The sequence below is a fragment of the Xylaria bambusicola genome, assembly GCF_022495145.1.
Source record: "Xylaria bambusicola strain CBS 139988 unplaced genomic scaffold F5B22scaffold_12, whole genome shotgun sequence".
In the NCBI taxonomy this organism is placed as follows: Eukaryota; Fungi; Ascomycota; class Sordariomycetes; order Xylariales; family Xylariaceae; genus Xylaria; species Xylaria bambusicola.
Window position 1 is genome coordinate 271,179 of NW_025953565.1, and position 22,741 is coordinate 293,919.

General features: G+C 48.7%; 4 protein-coding genes across 4 annotated transcripts; 1 reads left to right on the forward strand and 3 right to left on the reverse strand.

Annotated features, from left to right (window-relative positions):
- Positions 1 to 344: 344 nt before the first annotated feature.
- On the reverse strand, positions 345 to 4,717 carry F5B22DRAFT_644751 (uncharacterized protein; the record flags this gene model as incomplete). The annotated part of the gene is made up of 3 exons (XM_047978479.1): positions 345 to 503; positions 557 to 4,099; positions 4,151 to 4,717. The coding sequence occupies 3 exons, from the start codon at positions 4,715 to 4,717 to the stop codon at positions 345 to 347; spliced, it is 4,269 nt and encodes a 1,422-aa protein (XP_047832550.1).
- A 1,195-nt stretch (positions 4,718 to 5,912) lies between these two features.
- Positions 5,913 to 9,315, reverse strand: F5B22DRAFT_599241 (Sodium/hydrogen exchanger family-domain-containing protein). Its single transcript, XM_047974436.1, has 5 exons — positions 8,528 to 9,315; positions 7,655 to 8,438; positions 7,138 to 7,522; positions 6,969 to 7,086; positions 5,913 to 6,830 (listed from the first exon to the last, which is right to left on the reverse strand). Exons 1-5 carry the CDS (start codon positions 8,643 to 8,645, stop codon positions 6,490 to 6,492), a joined length of 1,746 nt encoding a protein of 581 aa, XP_047832551.1. The 5' UTR covers positions 8,646 to 9,315; the 3' UTR covers positions 5,913 to 6,489.
- Positions 9,316 to 12,482: 3,167 nt separating this feature from the next.
- Positions 12,483 to 14,000, reverse strand: F5B22DRAFT_635163 (uncharacterized protein; the record flags this gene model as incomplete). Its single annotated transcript, XM_047977102.1, has 3 exons — positions 12,483 to 13,067; positions 13,224 to 13,749; positions 13,816 to 14,000. 3 exons carry the CDS (start codon positions 13,998 to 14,000, stop codon positions 12,483 to 12,485), a joined length of 1,296 nt encoding a protein of 431 aa, XP_047832552.1.
- Positions 14,001 to 19,451: 5,451 nt separating this feature from the next.
- Positions 19,452 to 22,530, forward strand: F5B22DRAFT_599256 (6-phosphofructo-2-kinase). Its single transcript, XM_047974437.1, has 4 exons — positions 19,452 to 20,227; positions 20,297 to 20,954; positions 21,008 to 21,169; positions 21,223 to 22,530. Exons 1-4 carry the CDS (start codon positions 19,827 to 19,829, stop codon positions 22,075 to 22,077), a joined length of 2,076 nt encoding a protein of 691 aa, XP_047832553.1. The 5' UTR covers positions 19,452 to 19,826; the 3' UTR covers positions 22,078 to 22,530.
- Positions 22,531 to 22,741: the final 211 nt, after the last annotated feature.

The window sequence follows — 22,741 nt, forward strand, 5'->3', positions numbered from 1 at the left end:
ATGCTTTGAAAACAGTATTTGCGTTCTATAGCACCTTTCCTGAGCTGCTGGCGAATTATCGGCAAGAGCCTCCTCAGTTTTATAACGAACCTGAGACGCGCTTCCTTCCCAAACCCTCATGACCCATCATATGATTATGTACACATGTCGAACGAACGGAGAGAAAGGAAAAGTGGGAAAACGAACTGTGATGGCTTGGGCCGAGAGTATAAAGCTAATTAAGGTCGTAAAGTATGGGCATGTATGGGCATGGATGTTATATGTGGAATGAATACCCTAAGGCAGTTTCGAGGGACCGATGACACTAGCTGAAAGAGAACCGGTGTGCGTTTTGGAGTTGGGGCTTAAACTAGCTCTTGGACGATGTTGCGGACTCGGTTACTGATATCTCGTGGATTTGTTATAAGACCACCGAGTGTCTTGATAGCACTAGTTGTACTGGAAACTAGTGTAGGGGCACCACTCCAAAGCATGGCACCAAGAACAAGCACTAAAATAGGGATCTACAGCATCATTAGCTTTATATCGTTATTTCTGGAGTTTATTGTGAACTTACCCAGACAAACCAGAGCATCTTATCACTGCTACCCGCCTTGAGCCTTTGAGCATGAGCTCTCTGAAGAGTCTCTTGTTGCTCTTTAGTAATAAGATGCTTGCGTCCGATCTGAAGGACAGCAGGGACTTCTTGGGATTGAGAGCTCTCCGCGACATCTTGATCTTGACCTTGCTCTTGATCGAATAGGGAGGCACATTTCGTATTAGCTTCGAAGTCCGCAGCGGCTTGAGCAGCCGATGACTGTTTAATATCGAGACCCTTCTGGGGAAAGATGTCTTCATAAGCCGGAGGAGACTCTTTGTTTCCAAAAAACTGCAAGACCCCCCATTTGTTTTCGCTAGTGTTGCTTGCAGGATCCTGCGGAGAATCTGGTCGTTGTGTACGCATGTTAGGAACAAGTGAACTGATTCGTTGCATCATCGGAGCCGACTGTATATAAGCTTGATAATTAGGCAATACGGGCATAGGCGGAAGATTGGGGAGGTTCGGGATCTGCGGCATGTTGGGCATCTGGAACTGGGGTAGGTTTTGAAGATGTAATGCCATGGAATGTTGAAATTGCTGCAGCTGGGCTGCAAATTGTTCCCGAATAGCCGCCATTGTGGCACCAGGAGAAGCTGGGCCTTGTTCTGTTTCATTCACTGGATGCGTTTCCACGGTAGACCGACGACGTAGTCCAGAGAGGGTGCGGCCTTTATTAAGCCAATCTGTGACATTCTCGGTCATGACCTCTTCATCAGAATCGCCGTCATTGACACTCCCCACTGAATCGAATTTGCCCGGCAAAACTTCTTGGCGATGCATTGGTGGCATCGTAGAAGATTCCCAGAGGGATCGCATAGAGGTGCGACTACTAGCCCGGCTAAGGCGAGACTCACTTCGAGAACGAACACGAGTTTCGCCATGTTGTAGAGTCTGACAGACAGCTGTGGATCCAGCGACATCCATAGGTGTGAGGCCAGATCGAGACTGCAGATTGCGGTCCGCCCCTTTAGCAATAAGTCGACGTACAATCTCAGGGCGATCATTCATTGCTGCCATGTGAAGTGGGGTGAACCCTCCCTTGTCCCTGACATCCACTCTGGCGCCCCGGGATAATAGACCAGCAACAAAACGTATAAACCCAAGTGAGCATGCTAGATGTAGCATAGTCTGCCCACTAGGGCCCCGGAGGTTAATTCGAGCTGTGTCAGCACTCTCATCAAGATCTAACACTTCAAGAACCCGAAGAAGACTGGTTTCGACAGCCTCCCCAGACTCCAAACGGAGGTGGGTAAAGGGATTGTTGCCATTACCATGGAGAGATTGATTATTTGACCCAGATGCCGAAGTTTGTGAGAATAAGATACGCCTGGCAATTCCTATAGGATCTGCGCCCATTGTCCCGTACTGGCCTGCCAGTATTGAAAGCGCAGTGCGGATGAGTTCGTTCTCTTCGTCATCCTTGTAGGTGAAAAGAGCAGATTGTGGGACCGGTCGTCTTCCGGGTTGTTTTATTGACACAGGAACAGGACCTGGTACCGGCGAGGGCGGAAGCATGCATACAAGGGATGTCGGTCCCCAGAACGTCGTGGTTATTGCCCTGTTTTGTCCAAAATAAACTTCCAGGCCATCATTCGTAAAATTACTGCCGAGAACGGTAATCTCGGCACCTCCGCTTTTTGATCCCTCGTTAGGAATTATTCTGAGTATAGACGGTGGTGGCGCTATAGGTACGGGAAGCATATCTTGGGATATTTGGGAATGATGCATGCCTTCAGGTCTAAGCTGGCTTGGGCTGGGGGCACGGCTGGGATGTGCAGATACTGGAGCAGAGAATAACTGATGAACCGGTCGTTCTATGTTCATGACTCTGTTGTTCATTCCAGTGAAAACGAAGGGCTCTGGCCCGTTATTGTTTGGAGTGACTGGCCCCGCACCAAGCGATTGATGGGATACAGTATTGAGTATGTGCTGTTGGCTTGGATTCGAGAGATCACCATGTAACGGTGTATGTGCCATAGCTGCTGAGAACGGCGATGTTCCTGCAGATATGACAGCGGACTCATTCTGAATGCTATGGGCCATTGGTGGTGATGGCTGACTTGGTTCAATCTTCGTCATAGCAAGGCCGGCAGGTACCTTACCAACCATACTGGCCTTTCTTTTTCTACTACTTGTACTTAAAGGACTAGCCGGCGACGTTTGGCGCGAGAGATTGTGTGGTGTTGCTGTTGTTGATGTCAATTGTGAACTGCTTCCGTGTGGACCAAAGGACATATCCAAGGAGCAGCCTTGCTCGTGGGTTCGTAAATCTGATGTAGAATGATTCTGACGGAAAGGCAGAGCAGAAACGTCATCAGAATGTGACTGAAAGGGAACCAATGTCTGGGCACCGCTAGGTGCCATTGACGTGGGCTGTGTCGTCGGCGGCTGAGGAGCACCTGACTGCAACGATGTCGGCGATGCATTGGCAGTCAGGGGTTGAGGCGACTGCTCCAGTTGGGTTGTAGTGGTAGGGCCAGTATGGGTAGGAGTCTTGTGATCATCTGTTATCATTATTGAAGATGACATACCCTGGGCGACGACATTCCCATTATAGTCCTTGAGTGTAATAATCACTTGAAACCCGAGTTTCTCGCCATGATGGCGACAGTAACACGCTATGCGCATGGGGGCGTCAACTTGCACTGTGCCTTCACGAATGGCCTCTCTAAGTCCAGCTCCGGTGGGGTCGGCCATGACCGCTGTGACGGTTTGCCATTCTTTAACCTCCAGCGTATTGAAGACAATGGCTCGCTCCCGTTCGTACCGATCCCAAAGTTCCTCTTCCTCCGGCTTCTTATGCTTTTTCCGGCCAGCACGTTTCCTTTCCCGTGTGATGCACCCATTACATATTCGTACCTCACCTCCATTCTGTGGCTTGTTCTCTTCATCCTCACTGCCATCAATAGAATTATTCGGCTCATTGCTGTTAGATTTCCCAGCAGCACGTGTGAATGCTCGCTTCTGTTTCCCTTCATCGGTCATGGCACTTGTACAGACCAACATTGTTGTCAATTCTAGCATGTCCGGGCTTGGTCCTGTTGGAGGTTTTTGCAACAATTTCGGCTTAGCTATCGTGTGAGTCGGAAGATGTACCCTCTTTATCCCCTTTGGGAGATTATGCAAAGTAATCTTAAGCGGGATTTGTGTTTCGACCCGGGACTTAGCTGGCATGGGATGTATCACTAATCTAGGCAATAACGAATGTGATATGGGTGCTGGTGTGTTACTGTTGGGCGGGTTATAGTGATTAACTTGCGGTATATAGGTAGAATCGGAAGTTGACACTGGGAACAATTGATTGCCAATCTGACCATTCACTATGGGTGTCCAGTTTGCAGGCATGTTCATACCGCCAAGAGTATCCCCAAAATTGTTGAAATTCCCATCAGGCGACGGCATGTTGGTATACACAGTACCTGGTGACGACTCAGTGCTGGGGATATAGGCCGAAACAGGGGATAGCTCGCTTAGACCCTGACTTGTGACTTTGCTCGGCAACCGACTCGATACCTGTCCCTAAGTAATGTGAGAATGAGTTGTTATAATTAGTTCAATTAGAAAACTTACCGTGCGCCGCTTCGACCGGGCTCTTCGTCTCTTAACAGCGCGCCCTTGAGACAAAGGTTCGGTGGAGGTGTGGGATTCTGGCGATAGCTCGTTTGGAACAGGGGGAGTTGGGCTGCTCGTTTCACCAGACAAGGTGAGGAATTGAGACATATCAATAGAGGAGTCCATACTCAAATCGTCCTCATTACCACCAATATCTTCTGGCCATTCGCCAGGAGAAGTTTTGATCGGTGTCGCGTGTACTGAAGTCTGAGGCGAACCCGAGTCGGTGCTTCTCAACGATGATGAGGAAGAAGTCGATCCCCGGTGTGAAGGTAGTTGGGATTTTGGCTTATTCGTAGTGGGAATAACCTGACCAGGGTGTTGGGGGAAAGTATACCCAGAGCCGCCATACATCGTAGAGCCATCACCATCGCCTCCTTGGAAATCCATGATACCAACATCTTTCATCGGTGAATTGACATTGGCGGCTTCGTTGAAGTGAAACGCGGAATTAAACTCGCAGGAAGAGAACATATCGGTCATTTGATCCTCTTCGGGAAACATAAAGGACTCGGAGGAAGGCATGGCTTCTGCTGAGAAGCTTCAGCCACCACCTAGGTGCTTAGTCTCTTTCCCTGTATATAGATTCCGTTGCACTTTTAATTGACCGGTTTTTATGAATGAAAGTAGCTGGCTACTAAATATGTCGGGACAGATCGCATGCGTAGTGAGACAATACTGTTACAGCTAAAATCTCGTAACACAAAGAATGGACTCGAATAATGTCGCTGTGTGTTTCGCTCTAAAGCATTGCGCCGACACCTGTGATAGTCAACGAATGACGACGCTAGGAGATCACAGTCGCGGTCGAAGATGAACAGGTCTCCGACAAGACACAGGGCGATAGAGATATCGTCGGTCCCCTTATTCCCGTCAAAAAGGTGACAGTTGCAGAGCGGCGTAGTAGGCTTGTCGCGTGGTCGTGGAATTGGAGAGGCGTCGGGGTCTGCGTCTCCGTCTGGTGTCAAGTCGAGCCCGCAATTGGCATCAGGATGGGTTTCGGGAGGTGTGGACTATCAGCAGAAGACTGCTAGTGACCGAGGCGAAATGACACCAGCGTTTTGCAGGGTTTTGGCTCAATCAGGGTGTCTTTTGATGGTGGTAGTCGACGGCCTCGCAACAAGAGTGTCCCGCGTGGCTGATGGGGGTGGCAGATGAAAATGCGAGGGTATCGTGGCGGCGGTTCGGATGGCAGCAAGTTGGGGGCTAGCTTTTGGTTGGGGCGTTGCCTAAGGATCCCGGTAGGCGGTAGCTGAGTCGACGCGGCGCCAGCGACAGCAAAAAAGCAGAAGTGGGGAGCGACTAGGAAGAAAAGGGATCTTGGGTTATCCAAGAATGTGGTTCCTGACAGATGTAGGATGTAGGATGTAGGATGTAGGTAGGATGTTGGCTGTGAGGATTTACCGTGATGTTTCCACAGACTGCTATGCTAAACTGACTGCGGTAGCCTGAGGTGAGCTCAAGTCTATCCAGTCACCTGACTAATATGAGTTCAAGAACCTCCAGGGACTCACTATCTCGGCAAAAAAGGGCCGGTCCCTCTTCCAGAGATTAGGAATGTACCTACATAGTATGTATGTAAGCATGTAGGTACCTGGTCGCCTACATACATACATAAGTACATGTATAATTCTTATCTACATGTATCTATATGCACTGATATGGAAGCAAGTAGTAACGCGCGGACAGGGCCATATAGAAAAATGCATTCATGCCTAAATATCTGTACAATAGAGTTCACGAAGCCGGCGTTCTCCTTCTAATTAAGAGGTAATATAGCTGCCAACCTCTGCATCAGATGCACATACAGTATCTACATAGGTACCTAGTAATTAGGTATACACTAGACGCACCTGGGCCCTGAGCCACGCTGGAATCAAACGCTAATGAGTCGTGTCCCGCTATCGGAAAGTGGTACCTACCACACACAGATAGTCGAGGTGGTAGCGTGAGATGGTGATATTTAGCAGGTGTCAATGTTGATAGCCTCGATTCTTCAAAGTACTAACAAGGTCGCAATGCTAGCAACAAAGTCTGGTACCGTGTAGACTTAATAGCGAATAGATGTAGATGTCTATATTTGTAGGACAACGGTGCTCTGATAGGCAGTCTAAGCCGCAGGAGCTGGTACTAGCGAAGCCATAAAAATATTGCAATCATGTTGAATACTAATGTAGGAGGTAGTCCATACTTTGATATGACTACTACTAACCAATTTTTCAAACCTGACAATCGACGTTCTGCCAACCTCACCGTTACAGTCGACGATTTTTCCCTTGTCCAGTGATCGGTTCCTATCAGACGTTACTGCGTTCAGAACCTTGCTCCTCTACCCCAATTTGTTGCTGATTCTTGTTAGGAGACGCTTCATCTGGGAATCGGACTGTTCGACCCGGAGGGCCATATATGTGCAGGCTCGGCTGAGAACTCGTTCTAGTAAGTCGTGGAGCCACGCCGTTTCCATCTTCAGGTTGAGCGTGGTGTTCGGACGACAATGAGTATTGGACCGGCTCTGGTGGGACAATTACAGAACCACCAATTCTGTACGCATGTCCTATAGAAGGGACTCGTGACTCTAACGTTTTACCACCCTTGCGGCTCCTAGACCGGCCTCTTGGTAATCGTAAGTCAATGATGACTGAGAATGAATCAAGATTGTTAGCAGGTGTTGGATACAGCTCTTTGTTGTCGCCGGTGTTCAAGAACCCCAGCTATATGAATATGAAATTGGTGCAGGTGCGTTGTGCGGAGTGATTGAAGTAGTAAAATCACTTACAATTACCTGCCTGCAGAGATGGCCGCTCAGCGCTCACGGACATACTCCGACTTCTCGAGATACTTCGGGGTAGGTAGACGCCAACTTTCCCCAAGGGAATGCTCAAACCGTGAACAACCTTCTTGATTGTAAATTACGGTAATGGGCCCAGGGATGCGAGAAAACTTACAACACTAACGACGACCATAAACCAGACGATTACTCTGACCGCCTCTGCCATCTTTGCCACATCATGTCTCGGTTCATCTCCAACCCCAGGATTCAAGGTTTCAATGAAATCAACAGTGACATAAAGGTAGAAGATGGCGGAGCAGCCAATAGGGCCAAAGAAACCCATGAAAGTAGCTTGTCTAATATCCTCGATTTGCGGTATCTGCTTATGCAGAGTCAGAATGAATGGTGGTCGTCTAAGTATCAGGACCAAGATGCCTAATGGTATCAGGCGATAAATGGGTATGACGCTGTTGTCTACAAAGCTGCGCCAGGGACATACAGCTCCATACCACATAAAAATGACCACATTAAGAAGCATATCGATAGTTGGTTGAAGAGAGCTAGCACCAAGAAATCAATGTCAGTGATATAAGCCTACAAAATATATGTTTATTGTAACTTGGGGTCGAGGCGTACTGTAGTAGTCAGCATACCATATAAACGATACTAGGGGTTCAGTGTAAATACGGACCTCATCAATCGTTGCCAATCGAAACCAGTCATCCCATGTGAAGACATTTCCAGCAATGAAACAGGCCAGAATGTCATCACTTCCGATAAGACCACAGGTACCAGTTATGAATAGAGCCAAAGACAAGGCGAATACCAGAAAACTCTCTCGGTCAACGAACCCGCGATCCTTGCAATAACGAAGTAAACGCTTAGCGAGCCAACCCACCACGGCACCGTAGAAAGTACTGAGAATGATAGTGTAACCCCACGTCTCTCCAAACCAAAGACCAATTGCGAGGCCTGCACCACCGGACTCGGAGACCCCGCCATCGCCGATATATTTGATGAGGTAGAGAGCGAGGAACAGAAAGGGGTACCCCAAGCCGTCATTGGCCCCAGATTCCGCAATGATGATTTTTTGCAAGTCTTTGGGGATGTTGTGGTCTGCGAACTTACCTTTGACAATGACATTCGAAAGAACAGGATCAGTGGGCGTCACACAAGCTCCTATCGCCAACGCATGGAGGAAAGGGAGATGCGGGACCAGTCCCCAGATTAGGAGGGATGTTGCCAACCACATAGCGGTCATTATGGGCCCAAGAAGCAGGGCGAGTGGTTTCCATTCTTTCTTCAGGTAACGGCTCGGCAACTGCACACCGGCGAGAACAAGCTGGACGCCAAGAACCAACCGGGTGAAGAACAGAGTCACATTCTCCAAGTTCTCTTCAGATCTGGCATACTCGATGGGCCGCACCCAGTTGAGTGCTAGAGGCCCAAAAGTAATGCCAGCTAAGAGAGAAATGACTGAAGAGAGATGGGGCGATGTTAGCCAAGACGAGCAGAATAATGGCGATATAGGATGAGGGCTGGACGACACGAGGATTTGAACTTACGAGCTTCTGAGAGGTAGAAGTTTTCTTTCAGCAGATAGGATACCAAGCCAAACAGGGAGATCCACCCCCCTAGAACGCTGACCACGATGTTGAAGTTGGACAAGTCCAGAGTTGGCATCGTGAATGAGGTGAAAACGACGTGCCGGGGGTTTCACCGGCAGCAACAACACTATTGTCAAGTAACTCCCGAATCGTCTACTGCTGCCCGTAGCGCCGGAAAACAGTGATAAGCCGGCGAGTATGAAACTGATGTTATTGAACCATTTGAGCGTATTAATGAGGGCAATGAAGAGCTGAAGCCTGCCACTTTAAACGAAGCGCAGAGACAAGATAAAGTTTCGCGTGACGTGGTGGTGCCTGGTCTCGGGGGAGTCGAAGGCGTGATAAATCAATACAACCAGTGAGGTAGGTAGGTTAAGGAGGGATTCGGTTAGTTGGGACTATGTCTTGAGTAGATGATAGTCAAGAGAAGACGCAACGGCGGATTGGAAACACAAAGTAATGGGGCTGTTGCAACGGTATGATAAGACGGAAATCCGTGCCAAGATTGTGTTCCCGATGTAAAGCGAGTCGAGGCTGATGATATACCGATCTTAAACCTATGGACCCAAGTGGCTCGACCGTTCTGGTAGTATATGTTACCGACGCTGTGTCTCTAGGTAGCTGACGAGAATTTCTCAGCATGTATGCAAGGTTACCGTCGCTGCTAGGAGTCGGGATGCCGTCAACAGTAGATGTCGGGACGCATATTAGTCGGTAAACTTTGTATGGTCGGAGTATGAGTAAGTGCTGCCTACCGACCATACCAAGGCGGAGTTAGTGGCAAGGTTCTACCGGTATCTAGATGCCTACTCCGCACTTACCTCCACACAATCCTGAGCCAAGGCGGTGGTACTGCACCAAAAACTATGGGATTTTGGTCGGCCGATTAATCTACGAAATCGATCGGATCAAACTCATTGGCATGGTTATCTATATAGAGGCGTGTAGTTACTATAATGGGCTCATCTCGCGACTTATGCTTATGCATACCTACAGTATACCTCGTGTTCCGGATGAACCCCACTCTTAAGGCCAAGTAAAAGCAATATCATTCCTTTGGTAGACATTGATCCAAGGGTTTCTTGGTGTGATTATCTCGTCAGGCTTTTCCGAAGCATACCATGATGATCTCGCCCATCATTCTACTAGCTAAAGGCGCGCGAGAATATGTCGGAAGCAAGATACTAATCCCAGTCTTTCTCTGGTACCCCTCAATTGGGGGAGAATCTATATGAACCTCTAGATATCTTCACTTTCATTGGACATGTAAGGAGCAGAGGTCAGTCATTCATATATACAGGGTGGCAACTTGCTCCAAACCCCCATAATCGACTGAGAGGTATGTTCGGAACGTAGTACCTGCCAATTGGCCCGTGAAGCAAGGGTGTCGCTTATATCGGACAGTCTTCATTTAAAGGGCCGGTCCTCTCACTGGTAGTATGATGAGAGATACACGCAGATCGGTGGTTCTGATAAATTTATCTAAGAGGCAAATAGGGTTGAGATGTCCTATATGCAACATGACAGCACATACTATAATATTACATCCGTCCTAGACACAATATGAGGCATGCAACAAGCGATCGTACTATTCAACTAGCGCTTGATCGTGTTTCGATTCTATATCAGAGAGTTTAAGCTATGAGAATAGCTTCTTTGGTGAGAGTATACCCTTCAGATTCATGGACTTCTAATGCCATTGTAAACCGAACAGACTATGAAATTGCTTGCCGCCCGTAGCTAGATACATAAACTCGGGTGGGTTGGCTACGAATTCACGAGCAGTGAATTTAATGGATTATGTACTTGGGTATCGCATGATTGCAATAAGAAAATACCTGGTGAGCTAAATCGTTCTTCAATCCACCAGTGATCTAAATACTCTGAGTTTGCACAGTATTCCTGTAAACTCAGTACCAATGTGGCGAATCATCTCTTCCGGGCACCCGCCACGGCGAGTCTATCAGCGGCAACGTTTCCAACATTGGTACTGTGACCCTTGACCCATTGAAATAAGGTCACAAAACCCGCCTTGTCTCGCTTGTCAATTAAGACTCGAATTTGTTTAACGAGATCCTGGTTCAACACGTCAACGCCGTTGGATTTCTTCCAATCGTTTTTTTCCCAAGATCTATACCAGTTCGTCGCACAGTCGATAGTATATTTGCTGTCAGTGAAGATTCTAATCTTCGCGTCCTTTTTCGACAATTCCAATGCACGAAGTACGGCAGTAAGTTCGGCACGCTGGTTGGTTTGCGGCTCCCCGCCAAGACGTTCCGAGACATTTCTATTGAATTTATAAGTAATGAGTTGGTCGACACATGAAACAAAAACTGCTATTTTACGTACCGTTCGTCGTCCTCGCCAAAAAAGACCCCAACGCCTGCTGTTGCCCCGGCGCGGCCATTAGCAAGACTGCTTCCATCGGTGAAAATCCGCAGCACGTCCGGTTCGTCTTCAACAATTTCGCCGTCAAGCTCGTCCGATGTTTTAGTCTTCTTGGTCTTTTTGCTCGGCGGCTCGACGCTCTCGTTCAGGAGCCATGCTTGCGCCTCTTCATTACCATAAGTACGGATGAATTCGATCGCCTCGTCACGAGTCAAAAACTTCTTGTACTTTGGGGCTTTCCAGCCTACAATCGCAAGGGACGCTTCATCCCAGTCGGTGTAAATGCCGGGTACTCTGCCCACAGCTACAGCATAGAACTTCTCCTCGCCATCGGCCGCTGCGGATGTTTTCCTCCCCGCGACGAAGGCTTCGGCATCTTCTCGACTTATGAAGCTTTTGTCTAAAGTATATATGGTTAGCTGATAGGTCCTCTAACTGACTGCTTCTAGACGTACATGATGCGCCCCGAAAACCTGCTGTCTGTTCCTGGCATTCCGCCCAAGTAAGATAGACGCCGGGCTGGTTCCCAGCACGCACAGCGTAGTATTTCTGAGCATTGGCATCCATCTTTCGTTTCTTGCTTGCTTTGGCGGTCGTGGCCGGGGTAGACTTTGCGCTCGGCTTGGAAGCCTGCCCTTTCTTGGTTGTATTCGTAGGCATCGTGGTCGACAGTATGTGATTTATAACATTTGCTATCAGCTTTCTAGTGGTCCATACCAGCCTGCAGCTCCCCCTCAGGGCGAACACTGGTACTTGTTCGAAACACGGGGCTTTGTTAGCGACTGAGATGCGCCAATGAACATGGAGACTGAGGGTACGCAGAATGATGGACCTGTGCAGTCAAAGAAAGGACATTTTAGAACGTCCTGTGGAGGACGAACTAAGGAAGCAGATCAAAGGCAGGTTCCGGTCGCGTCCATTTGCTACGGTACGCCTTTTCCACCTCCAGTACGGTTCGCTACAGATGTCAATGCGATAAAGAACAAGGCGAACAGGGAACAGGGAAGGGGAGCTTGCGTCAGGGCCACAATGCTCCTACCTCATACCTACCTACAGGACTGCAGGGAGTCACTGCGATAAGATAAGACGCCAACCCCTGCTAGGTGGGGTAAGCGACACTTGAGGCAACCAAGCACGAGTCTGCACGAGGTACCTAGGTAGGTAATCGTTGACCTGTTGTACAATATGTCTTTCAATGCACTTGAAAGGGAAATAATACGAATCTTCTGGCTCGGGCGTAGAAATTGATTTATTGTTTTTCTATATGCTTGCTCATCAAGAAGAATACCAAGCTTGGTGGAAGCATCGAGTGCAAAACTGCTCTTGAACCCCGGCATTTCGGTTAAGATGTCGTAGGTGGGTCAAGCACCTTTATGCTGATTCTCGCCTTGCGGCTTCTTTGTAATAGGTATGCCTTTCCACGATGCCAACTGTCAGACAAGAGGATTACCTAATTCCTGTGCTTGCCTCAATCAAAAGTTTCTAGAAGGTCTCCTGTGCTCAGGAGTAATATGAAGATTCCGGTTCATGCATGCAGATGAGGATCAACAACGAGCCGTTCAACCGTGTCCGTCTCCCACTCCCATCCTAGCATACTCCAGTTCAACTCCTTGCGCCAGTGCAGCCCAAGCCCGCGGCCACCTCCGCACGGGGCATTCTCACACGCGAGAGAATTACCACAAGCATCGTAGCCACGATCCTCCGAGCTCATGCCACCGGTAAGTGGCATGCGATGACGGAATACGATGCGGCCCATGCGTGAGTGCAAGATGGCCATGGCGCACATGACGCAAGGCTCATGCGTGAGATAAAGCTCGAGGTCGTGGCAGAGGTATCCATCAGGACACGGATGTTCAGCCTCAAAAACGACTTGCTCATCATCAAGTAAAGGGCCATCCTGGAATGCCTCAAATTCCATAATGGCTGGTTTGTTTTCGGTTCTGTTCTCGGTTCTAACTAGTTTCTGTGCCACCATGCTAATGGCCCGAAGAGCTGCATGCCCCATGGGATTTCCAGTACGGCCAGTTTTCTCCTGTTGATACCAGCGAGCGTCTCCCGCGAGGGCGACAATCTGGGTAGTTTCTTTATCTTCTGGTTCTTGTCCTGAAGTCTCCGAGTCTATAACATCTTCAGTAGTTTCGGTATTTCTAGTGTCACGGGAACCATGACTAGTAGTGTTCTCAGATATCTCATGGGAAGAGGGTTCTGTAGCAATCTGACTGCTCTGAGTTGCATTTGAATTTGAACGTTCAGTTTTAATGAGCACGTTTTTGGTAGCATCAAATTTTCCAGGGACAGTACGTTTGATGATAACTGCACCAATAGGCTCTCCAAGCCCGTCATCACGGGATTTTCTCGCCACCTGATGCGCCAAGGTCATCCACACAGATGCGTCGCGGGAAACAACGGAGGTAGTTCGACAAATATTACTCGGATGAGGGCCAAGGGGGTTGTTCTTTCTGTATACAGTTTGCCAAAACTGCTGCGACCACAAATTGGCTTGGACTTGTGATGTCGGAGCCAGTAGAGGAACCGGAATGATGCCGATGAAGATGTCATCTCTAATGCCATCAACAGAGGCAAGACCTCTCAGGAGTTCGTCATAAGGCAGCTCATCTTTTGCGCCAAGCAAGATGTACAGCCAGTTGGATTTCCCCGTATGGACTGCTCTTCCACTGCCCTCGTTCATGAACTGTGATTTGAGATGAGGAGGGAGATCGACAGGCTTGGAGCACCGGCGCAAGTGAGGAAGGTTCTTAGCCGCATCGTCACCGGCCAGGGCTCGTGCAATCCTAGCAAGCAACGAGGTTAGTGTGCCACTGGTAGTATTTGATAAGCCATATGAGTGAAAGACTTACGTCACAACATCATTGGTATAGCGATTTGGGGCCCGGGTAATGTAAGCTAGGCCGAGAGTAAGGTTATCCCGTAACTCAAGAGTAGTTTTAAGAGGCACCAGAGTTCCCGAATGAATATTTGCAGGAATGAGCCGTCTCGAGACGGGGTCGAGCGTCTCGACGACTTCCTTCATGGAATCGCTCATAGCGGATACCTGCAGCAAGCACACAAGGCGTGAAGAAGTCAGAAGAGGAGAGATGCAACGGTGTCTACAATTATAGGGCCAGGCGTGTGGCTATTAGATGAGGCGGGACGTTGTCTAGTGTACGACCGGACAAAGACAGATTTTGGGAGATGCAAAAGGTTTGATGCAGTGCAGACAGACACAAACAGGACGATGGGTGGTTTCTATTAGGAGGAGTCGTTCCAAACATATTGCTTTGGCGAAGAGTCGGGGACGGTGGTGGAAGGTTTGATGGGCTGGTGGCAGAAGCTTGAGACAAGGTAGGCGTCGTGCTCAAAATGCGAATTTTGGAAGAAAATGTCTAGCCTATTCGTGGAGGGGGGAAGGTGCATACAAGGAACCTTATGGAGAGTCTGGGGGTTGTTGTGGACTTCGTGGAAAGCAAACACTACTTGAGAAGGTAGCAATCTGTAGGCACCTGCTTTGTGATTTAGTAGACGAGGAGTTGGTCGTAATCGAACAAACCAGCAGTTGCCCAGGTGCTAGGGTTCAGTATAGGATTTCCATGACAATTCCAATACCTAGCCGAGAAGCTTGTGTGGCGAGATATCGTAATTTACTTTTTCTCTTGGTTGCGTGTAGCTTCATGACAGGATAGAATGAGATCGTTGAGGTTCAGTGAGGAGGTAACAAGGAAGACAGAAAACAACTATTCGCGAGGCAACAACCCCTAACACCGCAAACTTCATCACCAAAGACAAAGCGTGAGGACAATAAAATCACATTATGCTGTCCTACACAAATGTTTCATAAGGGTACCTAGGTACACCCATAAAAATGTAGGTAGGTAAATGGAGGGAAGATGGAGGGGCATATCGATAAGCGATTTTTGCATACCTAAGTGCCTCTACCCTACAGCAGATCTTTGTGGGGACATAAGACGGGTATTTTTAGAGACCTGACGCCGGAGTACATACCTAAGGTGTCATTCCACCTCCTACTTACATACAGTAGGTACTTACTATAACTGACGCCGGGGCTTTGGACGGATAACATTGAATATCTACCTACATATGTAGATAGGTAGGTAGTGCCTAAGGCATGTACAGTATCAGGCAGGTACCTAATTCTTCTGAGAGTTGTCTAAATACCTACAGGCATATACCTACAGTACTAAACGCTCATTGCTGATGGCAGACGTGGGGAAGTGGCCAGTGGACTAGGGTACCTACATCAATACAATCAGTTTGGCCACCATAGCCGTACCATTACCCCTGACTGAGGAATCTGTAGACAGAACATAAGGCAGGACTCTCTAGGTACTAGGTTCCCGCCTTCCAAGGTTATATATGTATATATCCTAAGGCATTTATCTAGCAACTTAATTCCCCGGTACGTATAATATGCTGATATGCTCAGGTAGAGTTACCAATCGTTTGAGAACCTTCTGTGAACAGTTAAGCGTACTAAACCCGAAGTTGCATACTTTACAGTACTGTAGATCCGTGTTATCCTTTGCGTGTAGTACTTCTAGTAATAACGGCTTCGACGAATGTTGCAGACACATGGGATATTACTACCTAGGCTGGCAGTTGTGTTGGCCATTCATCTAGGAGGATTGATTCCTGGGTAGCTAAATGCACGGGCGGACTTAGATACGCGGTATTACTAGTTGTGTAGAGGTGTCTGACCAAATTCTATATCTATATATAAACATAGTATGTACTCATCCCAATCCAGAGTTAAGCTCGGACTAGGGACTCGAACTTCAGGACTTCCTACAGGACATAAGTAGGGGCCATTTGGTGACATTATGATCTTCCATACTTAGGATAGGGCTGACTTTGACTCTATTTGGTACCTACACTGCTGACTCTGGATACAAAACATAATCTAGTAAGCATATCCTGACCACCACAATTAGACAGCCTTAACTTTAACTTCGTATTATGTAGTTTACCTACTTCAGAGAGTTTCCTAGTATTTAGATGTGTGGTAACTCCGAAATGTGGATTGGTATTGGCTAGAGCTTAGTTTTTACTTGGCACAGACTATATTCCAGAGAAGCGATATCATCATTCAATACTAACCTAAGACACCCCTGCCAAGCCCTAAGCTGAAGAGGCAAGATAAGTTTACCAACCCCATGTTTCTAAGTACGGACCAACAGAGTGGGAAATGCCTCAAGGGCTAGGGACATGCGGTAGAGGGACACCCGATTCGTCGTGCTGGTTATCGGTCTTCAGACGACACCCTCAGCTTTAGCACACTTGGGCATGTGACGGTGCCCAGACTTCTCCGCAGGGTGGTATATCTGTCGGGACTTGGTAATATCACCAAAGCTTATCATGGCCTGCAGCACACCCTGCATTCTGGCTCATCCAGGAGAGCGATACGGTGCTTCAAAATCATCCATTTATACACCATCCCAAAGTCGCATTCTATAAGCGCCCAGAAATCCCTCACGGAGCCTACTATATCTCCGTTTCAGTTGGAACGAATGTTGCTGTTGGGCCCAACCACGTGCGCTGGCCCTTGGCTATTAGATGGCCCTCGCTTGTGTTTACCATACCTACGTGAAGCGTAATAGTAGGTGGACATATTTTCGAGGGAGCAGACGTGGTGGTGAGGTCATAGCCTACATCCCCCAGAGACTCCACATCTTAAGTTGTGTTACGGCGATCAGAAGTCAAAACGTCGTCCATCGAGTGCCGAATACCGTGTGTTCGTTTGCATTGCGTAATCGTGGATCTATCTAGTAGCTTATAACTACCCGATACCGTTATCAAAGTACCTACATATGCCACACATCGTTGACTTGTAGGTGGGAGGATTGGTGATAAGATCCGATAGGTGACAGGAAATACCTACTGTACAGGTCGGCTCGGCTTATCTTGCAACCAAACCTCACATGCGCACGCTGACCTCACACTATGACTTCAGAGGTGAACATGGGCGTTGAATGTTTGGAGAAGACCGCCGGACGCGGAGGGGGAGATGAGAGGAACTGAACCAGGTATCACCGATAACGCGCCTCCCAGCCTCACTTATTGGAGATTTGGTACAACATACGGTAGGTATCTGTCAAGTGCGAAGCCAAGACTGATTTGCGAAACCCTTGTGCAGCCTCGCCGGCTTTTACCCGTACCGTCTCGGCGCTGCAGTGAGGTTTGCCAAGATACGTCTAAGTGGTAGGCAGAATAAGACACCCAGGGAGGGCAACACAGCCAAGCAAGATATAAGACCGAGCCGTCCGAACAGGTGTCCGAGGGAAGATCTCGCCCTTCGATGCTATGTAGTTGCAGTGTACAGTCTTCACAACCAGCCTCCGTGAGCAGGCCCCCAAGATGTCCGCATAACATATTTTCCTAAGCAAGGGGTGTGTAGAAGAAGGCATGCGGGGGAGATGGCCGCTGTTCGAACCATTGGTGGGACGCAAAGATATGCAGGCAAATACGTGCATTTGCGAAGAAGATTTGACGCAGCAGATGCTTACTTGGGCCCTTGTAATATAGGTTAGGTAGGTAGCGAGGGTAGGTAGGCAGGTAAGTACAGTATGTATCGATATCTCATATGCGTCTTCTACATACCACCCCGACCTGGGATCCTGCGACAAACGCTGCGGCCTTTTCTGAAAAGAAAAACCTCATCCATACCAACCTAGTCTCTCCGCGTATGGTGTTGTTATGTACCTACCTAGAATGTGTATTTATGTGCGAGGCTTCGCTTCGCTGTCCGAGTCTTGGGTTGCCCGCCAAGCTGCTCATCGCCTGGGCACTGTTCTCCGGTTACATTTGCATCTATCTATACTGTACTTAGCCATGGTCATCTTCTGCCACCGGCAATAGACGAAACAGATCTCGGGCCAAGAGGTTGCAGCACCGTTCTTTTCTCAGCCATGATATATTAGCTCAAGACATCTCTGAATATTTCATTCGAGCGTGGACTCTGCCCCCAGGTGACTCTGCATATTGTCTCCTTCATTGCCAGGCCAGCACTCAGTCTGACAAGGACAACTTCTTGGGGTCTTACTGTATTCACCCAGTTAGAACTCTTGATCCCACGCGCGCAGAACCCCCGAGATTCCCAGTTCCTGATCAAAGTTGCCCATCAACACGGGTTCCAACACCGCATCAGCACTGGCTTACTTACCCGACGACTGATGAGAACCTCATGACCGAGGTCCACCAACGTGATCTTACTTATATATACTGACTTACTAAGTATATATATGTGCGCGAGCTTCACGCGAATGCCTAGTCTTGCGGAACCGCTAGACGAGTGTGAGCCCACATACAGCAAACAAACAGCCCACTTAACAGCCGACTGGCGTCTGCGCCTGTCTTGCACTGAAGCCTACGAGACGGCAAAGTGGACAGAGATGACGTGAATAGCATTCGACACAACCGCCCTAGCACAGCCTCCAGCCTCGAGGACAGGACACAACCTTGCCAGCCAGTTTGCTGATGGTAGTACCTCCATGCCATGCCCGCAGCCTCGAGATGAACCCCTGTGCTAAGGTGCCGTCTTATTGAAAGTGCGACGTCCCAGCCCGTGCCTAGATAAAGTGCCCACCAGTCGTTTCTGGTTTCGCCTCACAGGTTTCGTCTGATTCCAGCCGAACAAATTCCAAACTCGTTTGTCTAGGCCAGACCGAAGCGCTGCGTATCGCCAGGCCACAGCGACCTGGCGTACACTGAACATACCTACATACCTAGGCTATCGATCACTTGCTGTCTCCAAAGTTCTGTAATACTCAACGCCCTAAAATAGCCCGGCGTCCGTCGGATCGGGTTTCGCAAGGCCGCGGAAGGCTCCTCTACGCCACCTGACGCCTACCTACATCGTAGGTACATTAGCTACTGCTTAGAAGCCTTCGTTGTGCTTCTATCCTGCAGCTAAGATACCAAGATATCTAGGTAGCTCCTGCAGGACCTCGTGCAGCGCAGTGCCTTGACTAGGGCTTCTAGTCTCACACCTCACGGCGCCTGAGTTAGGTACCTACCGACCTACTAAGTAGGTACCTAAGGCACCTAGAGCTACCTAGCTGTTCCCGCTGCTGGGTGCTTGAGTACACCTGCATGCTTTTGCTGGAGTAGGGACCCCACTGTACATAGTATAAACCCCCCACCCCCCACCCCTGATGCAGCGCATGTGTCTGCACTCCACATCGCCAAACTCGTTCTGACCAGGAGCAGCAGTCGCCGGTAGCAAGGTTCCATCGCTCTACCTCCGTGCTACCTGCCCCCATCCAAGGGTAGCACCCTCCTAGACCGTGTCACTGGCAGGTACTCGGCTCCTTCCCAGGTCCCTCCCTTACTTAGTATCCCAGATGATGTCGAGACCCCTTGACAGGATGGAAGTCGCCATGACTCCCCGTCCCAAAGCAGTTTCCGGCCCACTCATTGCGCAACCGGCTCTCTACCTCCCACTTGGCTGCAGCAGCAACACGCACCGCACTCCAAATACCACCACCACCACTACCATCAAAGCTGGTGAGTTTTTATGGTTTATTTGCTTCACCTAGAATCTTCCCCTCTGCAATTTAACTTTTTTCCCGAAACCCTCAATCTTGTAGAGTGCATATAGTAAAGCCTACTCACACGCTTTTTTCTCTTTCTCATTTTCCTGCCATTTCCTAGTCCTCTTCTCTTCCCAGCTTCCCATCCCATCAAGTTGAATCAATCGCAGCACACGCCGCCTTTGTTTGAAAACTTGCCTGCTCCCGAATATCGGCAACTCACCATATATTTTTTTGCCAATTGCTAACAGGGCCTTGCAACCACCACAACAGAATTCCGCATCGCTCGCAAGCAGTCGTGTCTCTCAACCCTCGCCATAGTGGCAATGACGAATCAGCGACTCGTCGCTAACTCAAATGTCGATGCGTCCGCAAACCCGCGATCTGTGCCATCACAGGCCCAACAACGTCCCACAGGCAGTCCACAGTTAGGTGCTGCAAAACCCAAAGATGGCAGCGCATCACCACCTACGCCGACATCCTCAGCTGGGAGCAGTATGACGTCCTCCCCATTTCCGCTTCTAGATCCCAACATCATGCCTCCTCCTGCTCTTCTATCCAATCCCAATTTCGGTCTCTCGGCGCATCCCTCGTCTCTTGCCAATGCACTCCGCGCCATCGACAATGGAGCCAACACTGCTTCCCTTCCTATTCGACGAACATCTTCCACGGAGGGCTCTCCCTATACAAAGAGCATATCGTCAACAGCCCCTGCCTCGCCTAGGATGTGAGTTGCTTGTAGCTTCGAATTAGAGATCCCCTCGCCTTGGATGGTAGCTAACACTGTGTGCTGCAGACCACCTATTCGACAGAATTCCGGCTCCGCAACGCCACGAGTGCGGCCACATGCAACAACTCTTAGTATCCCGGGTATGACCCGGTCGCTCGTCTCTCCTGACGGAAGAATTGCCGACCGGGATGTCGCCGCAAAGCTGGTCATAGTCATGGTTGGACTTCCGGCTCGAGGCAAATCTTATATCACCAAGAAGCTCCGTAGATATCTGGCTTGGCAACAACATAATACCAAGATTTTCAACGTGGGTAATCGTCGTCGCATCCAGGCCAACGTGCTATCCCCAAAGGCGGTACCACAGAATCCAATAGATGCGCCCAGAGAAGCCACAACCGGCCTGTCGAATGGGGTGCAGACAAACCCGGATCCTTCCACAACTGACAAGCCCTCGGAACAAAATCACGAAAGCTCGTCCCATACAGACCACTCAGCCAAATTCTTCGACCCCAAAAATCAAGAGGCCTTCAAACTCAGGGAAGAAATGGCCATGGAAACGCTCGATGAGTTGCTGGATTATGTACTCAATGGTGGTGGCTCAATTGGTATTCTCGACGCAACAAATAGCACCATCGAACGCCGCCAACACATATTTGACCATATTAAGGCCCGCGAGCCCAAACTAGGGATTCTATACATCGAGAGTGTTTGCCAGAATCCCGAGGTATGAATTAGCACCGATCAAGAACATTGGCGCTTTATGCTAACATATCCCAGCTTTTGGAAGCGAATATGCGTCTTAAATTGTCGGGTCCTGACTACAAAGACAAGGACCCGGTCAAATCTTTGGCAGATTTCAAAGAACGGGTCAAGGCGTATGAAAGTGCGTATGTCCCTCTTGGAGACTACGAGGAGGAGCATGGAATGCAATACATCAAGGTAAAGACTTGCTGTTACGTCCTCGTGCTACGCCAATGGCTAACTTTAGATAGATGATCGACGTTGGCAAAAAACTCACACACTTCGGATTAGAGGGTTTCCTTAGTACTGGAATCGCTACATACTTGTCATCTTTCAACCTGTCACCCCGGCAAATATGGATTACACGTCACGGTCAATCTGTGGATAACCACCTTGGAAAAATTGGCGGCAACTCTGAATTGACGGACCGTGGCTATCTTTATAGTCGCGTTCTGTACAATTTCATCACTCAAAAACGGCAAGAATGGTTGATTGATCAGAAGAACAAAATCGCGCAATCATCTTTCCCTCCTCTACCTGGCGACAAGTCACCGCCATATCCAGTATTAAACGAGGAACTGGATAAGAACACTTGCGTATGGACGTCGATGTTGACTCGCAGCATACAAACAGCTCAATACTTTGAGGCAGACGATGACTATGATGTCAAGAATTGGGAAATGCTCAACGAGCTGAATGCAGGAAAGTTTGAGGGCTTGACTTACGAGGAAATTGCTCGTGATCACACTGATGAATACACTAAGCGCCAAATGGACAAGCTCCATTACGTCTATCCCGGGGTAGGAGGTGAAGGATACTTGCAGGTAATCAGTCGCCTTCGAGATATGGTTCGTGAAATTGAGCGAATCAAAGATCATCTCGTCATCATTGGCCACCGATCAGTTTGTCGAGTGCTCATGGCGTACTTCATGGATCTTACCCGAGACGATATCGCGGATCTCGACATGCCTCTTGGAGTGGTCTACGTTATCGAGCCGAAACCCTATGGCATTGAATTTCACGCATATAAATACAACGAAGCGGCACAATGGTTTGACGAGATTCCAGATTATAGACCTCAGAAAACAGTCGACCGACATGCTTAAACAACTATATTTTGGCCACCACCTAGCAGGGCCTCAAACCAGTGTATATTACTAGAACAACGGTGTGGCGTCAGTTGCGGGAGTCAAAATACCACGGAATAAACGGGACATAAGGATTGTGGGTTTCGATAGGGCGACCTATGCAATGATGGACTCGGTTATAAGAACGGCACTAGCCACTGCATTGCGTTGGAGTCTGGTGTTTGAAAGGGCTTTTGCGTTTCTGAAGACGAGCGCGTCCGTTCAACCGGCAATAGACTGAATGTACCATGTTGATTTTGTCCTAGGGGGCTGCTGTAATAATTATCAGTTGTACGTACCTCCATAAAGCGCCCACGGATGGGTGAATGCAAGGAGTCTGATTTGTCTTGATGCACATGCCCGCAATGTAATAACTTTGTGACATCTAATAACGCACGGATTAAGCGTGTGCACCAATGCATATATTTATTTACCTGTCTTCTGTGTCTGAATATTCAGGATCCAAATAATTTCGTATTTATGCTCCCTTGCCATTGTTTTTTGAACCAACATAACACGTTGATCAATCCTAATGCATCTATATCTGTAATTGAGTGCCTACCTAGGTATTGGAACTATACTGCCTTCGCGACGGCCGAAAGCCGAAATCGGCCCTACGTCGTGACATGTGAATTCTGGGTTT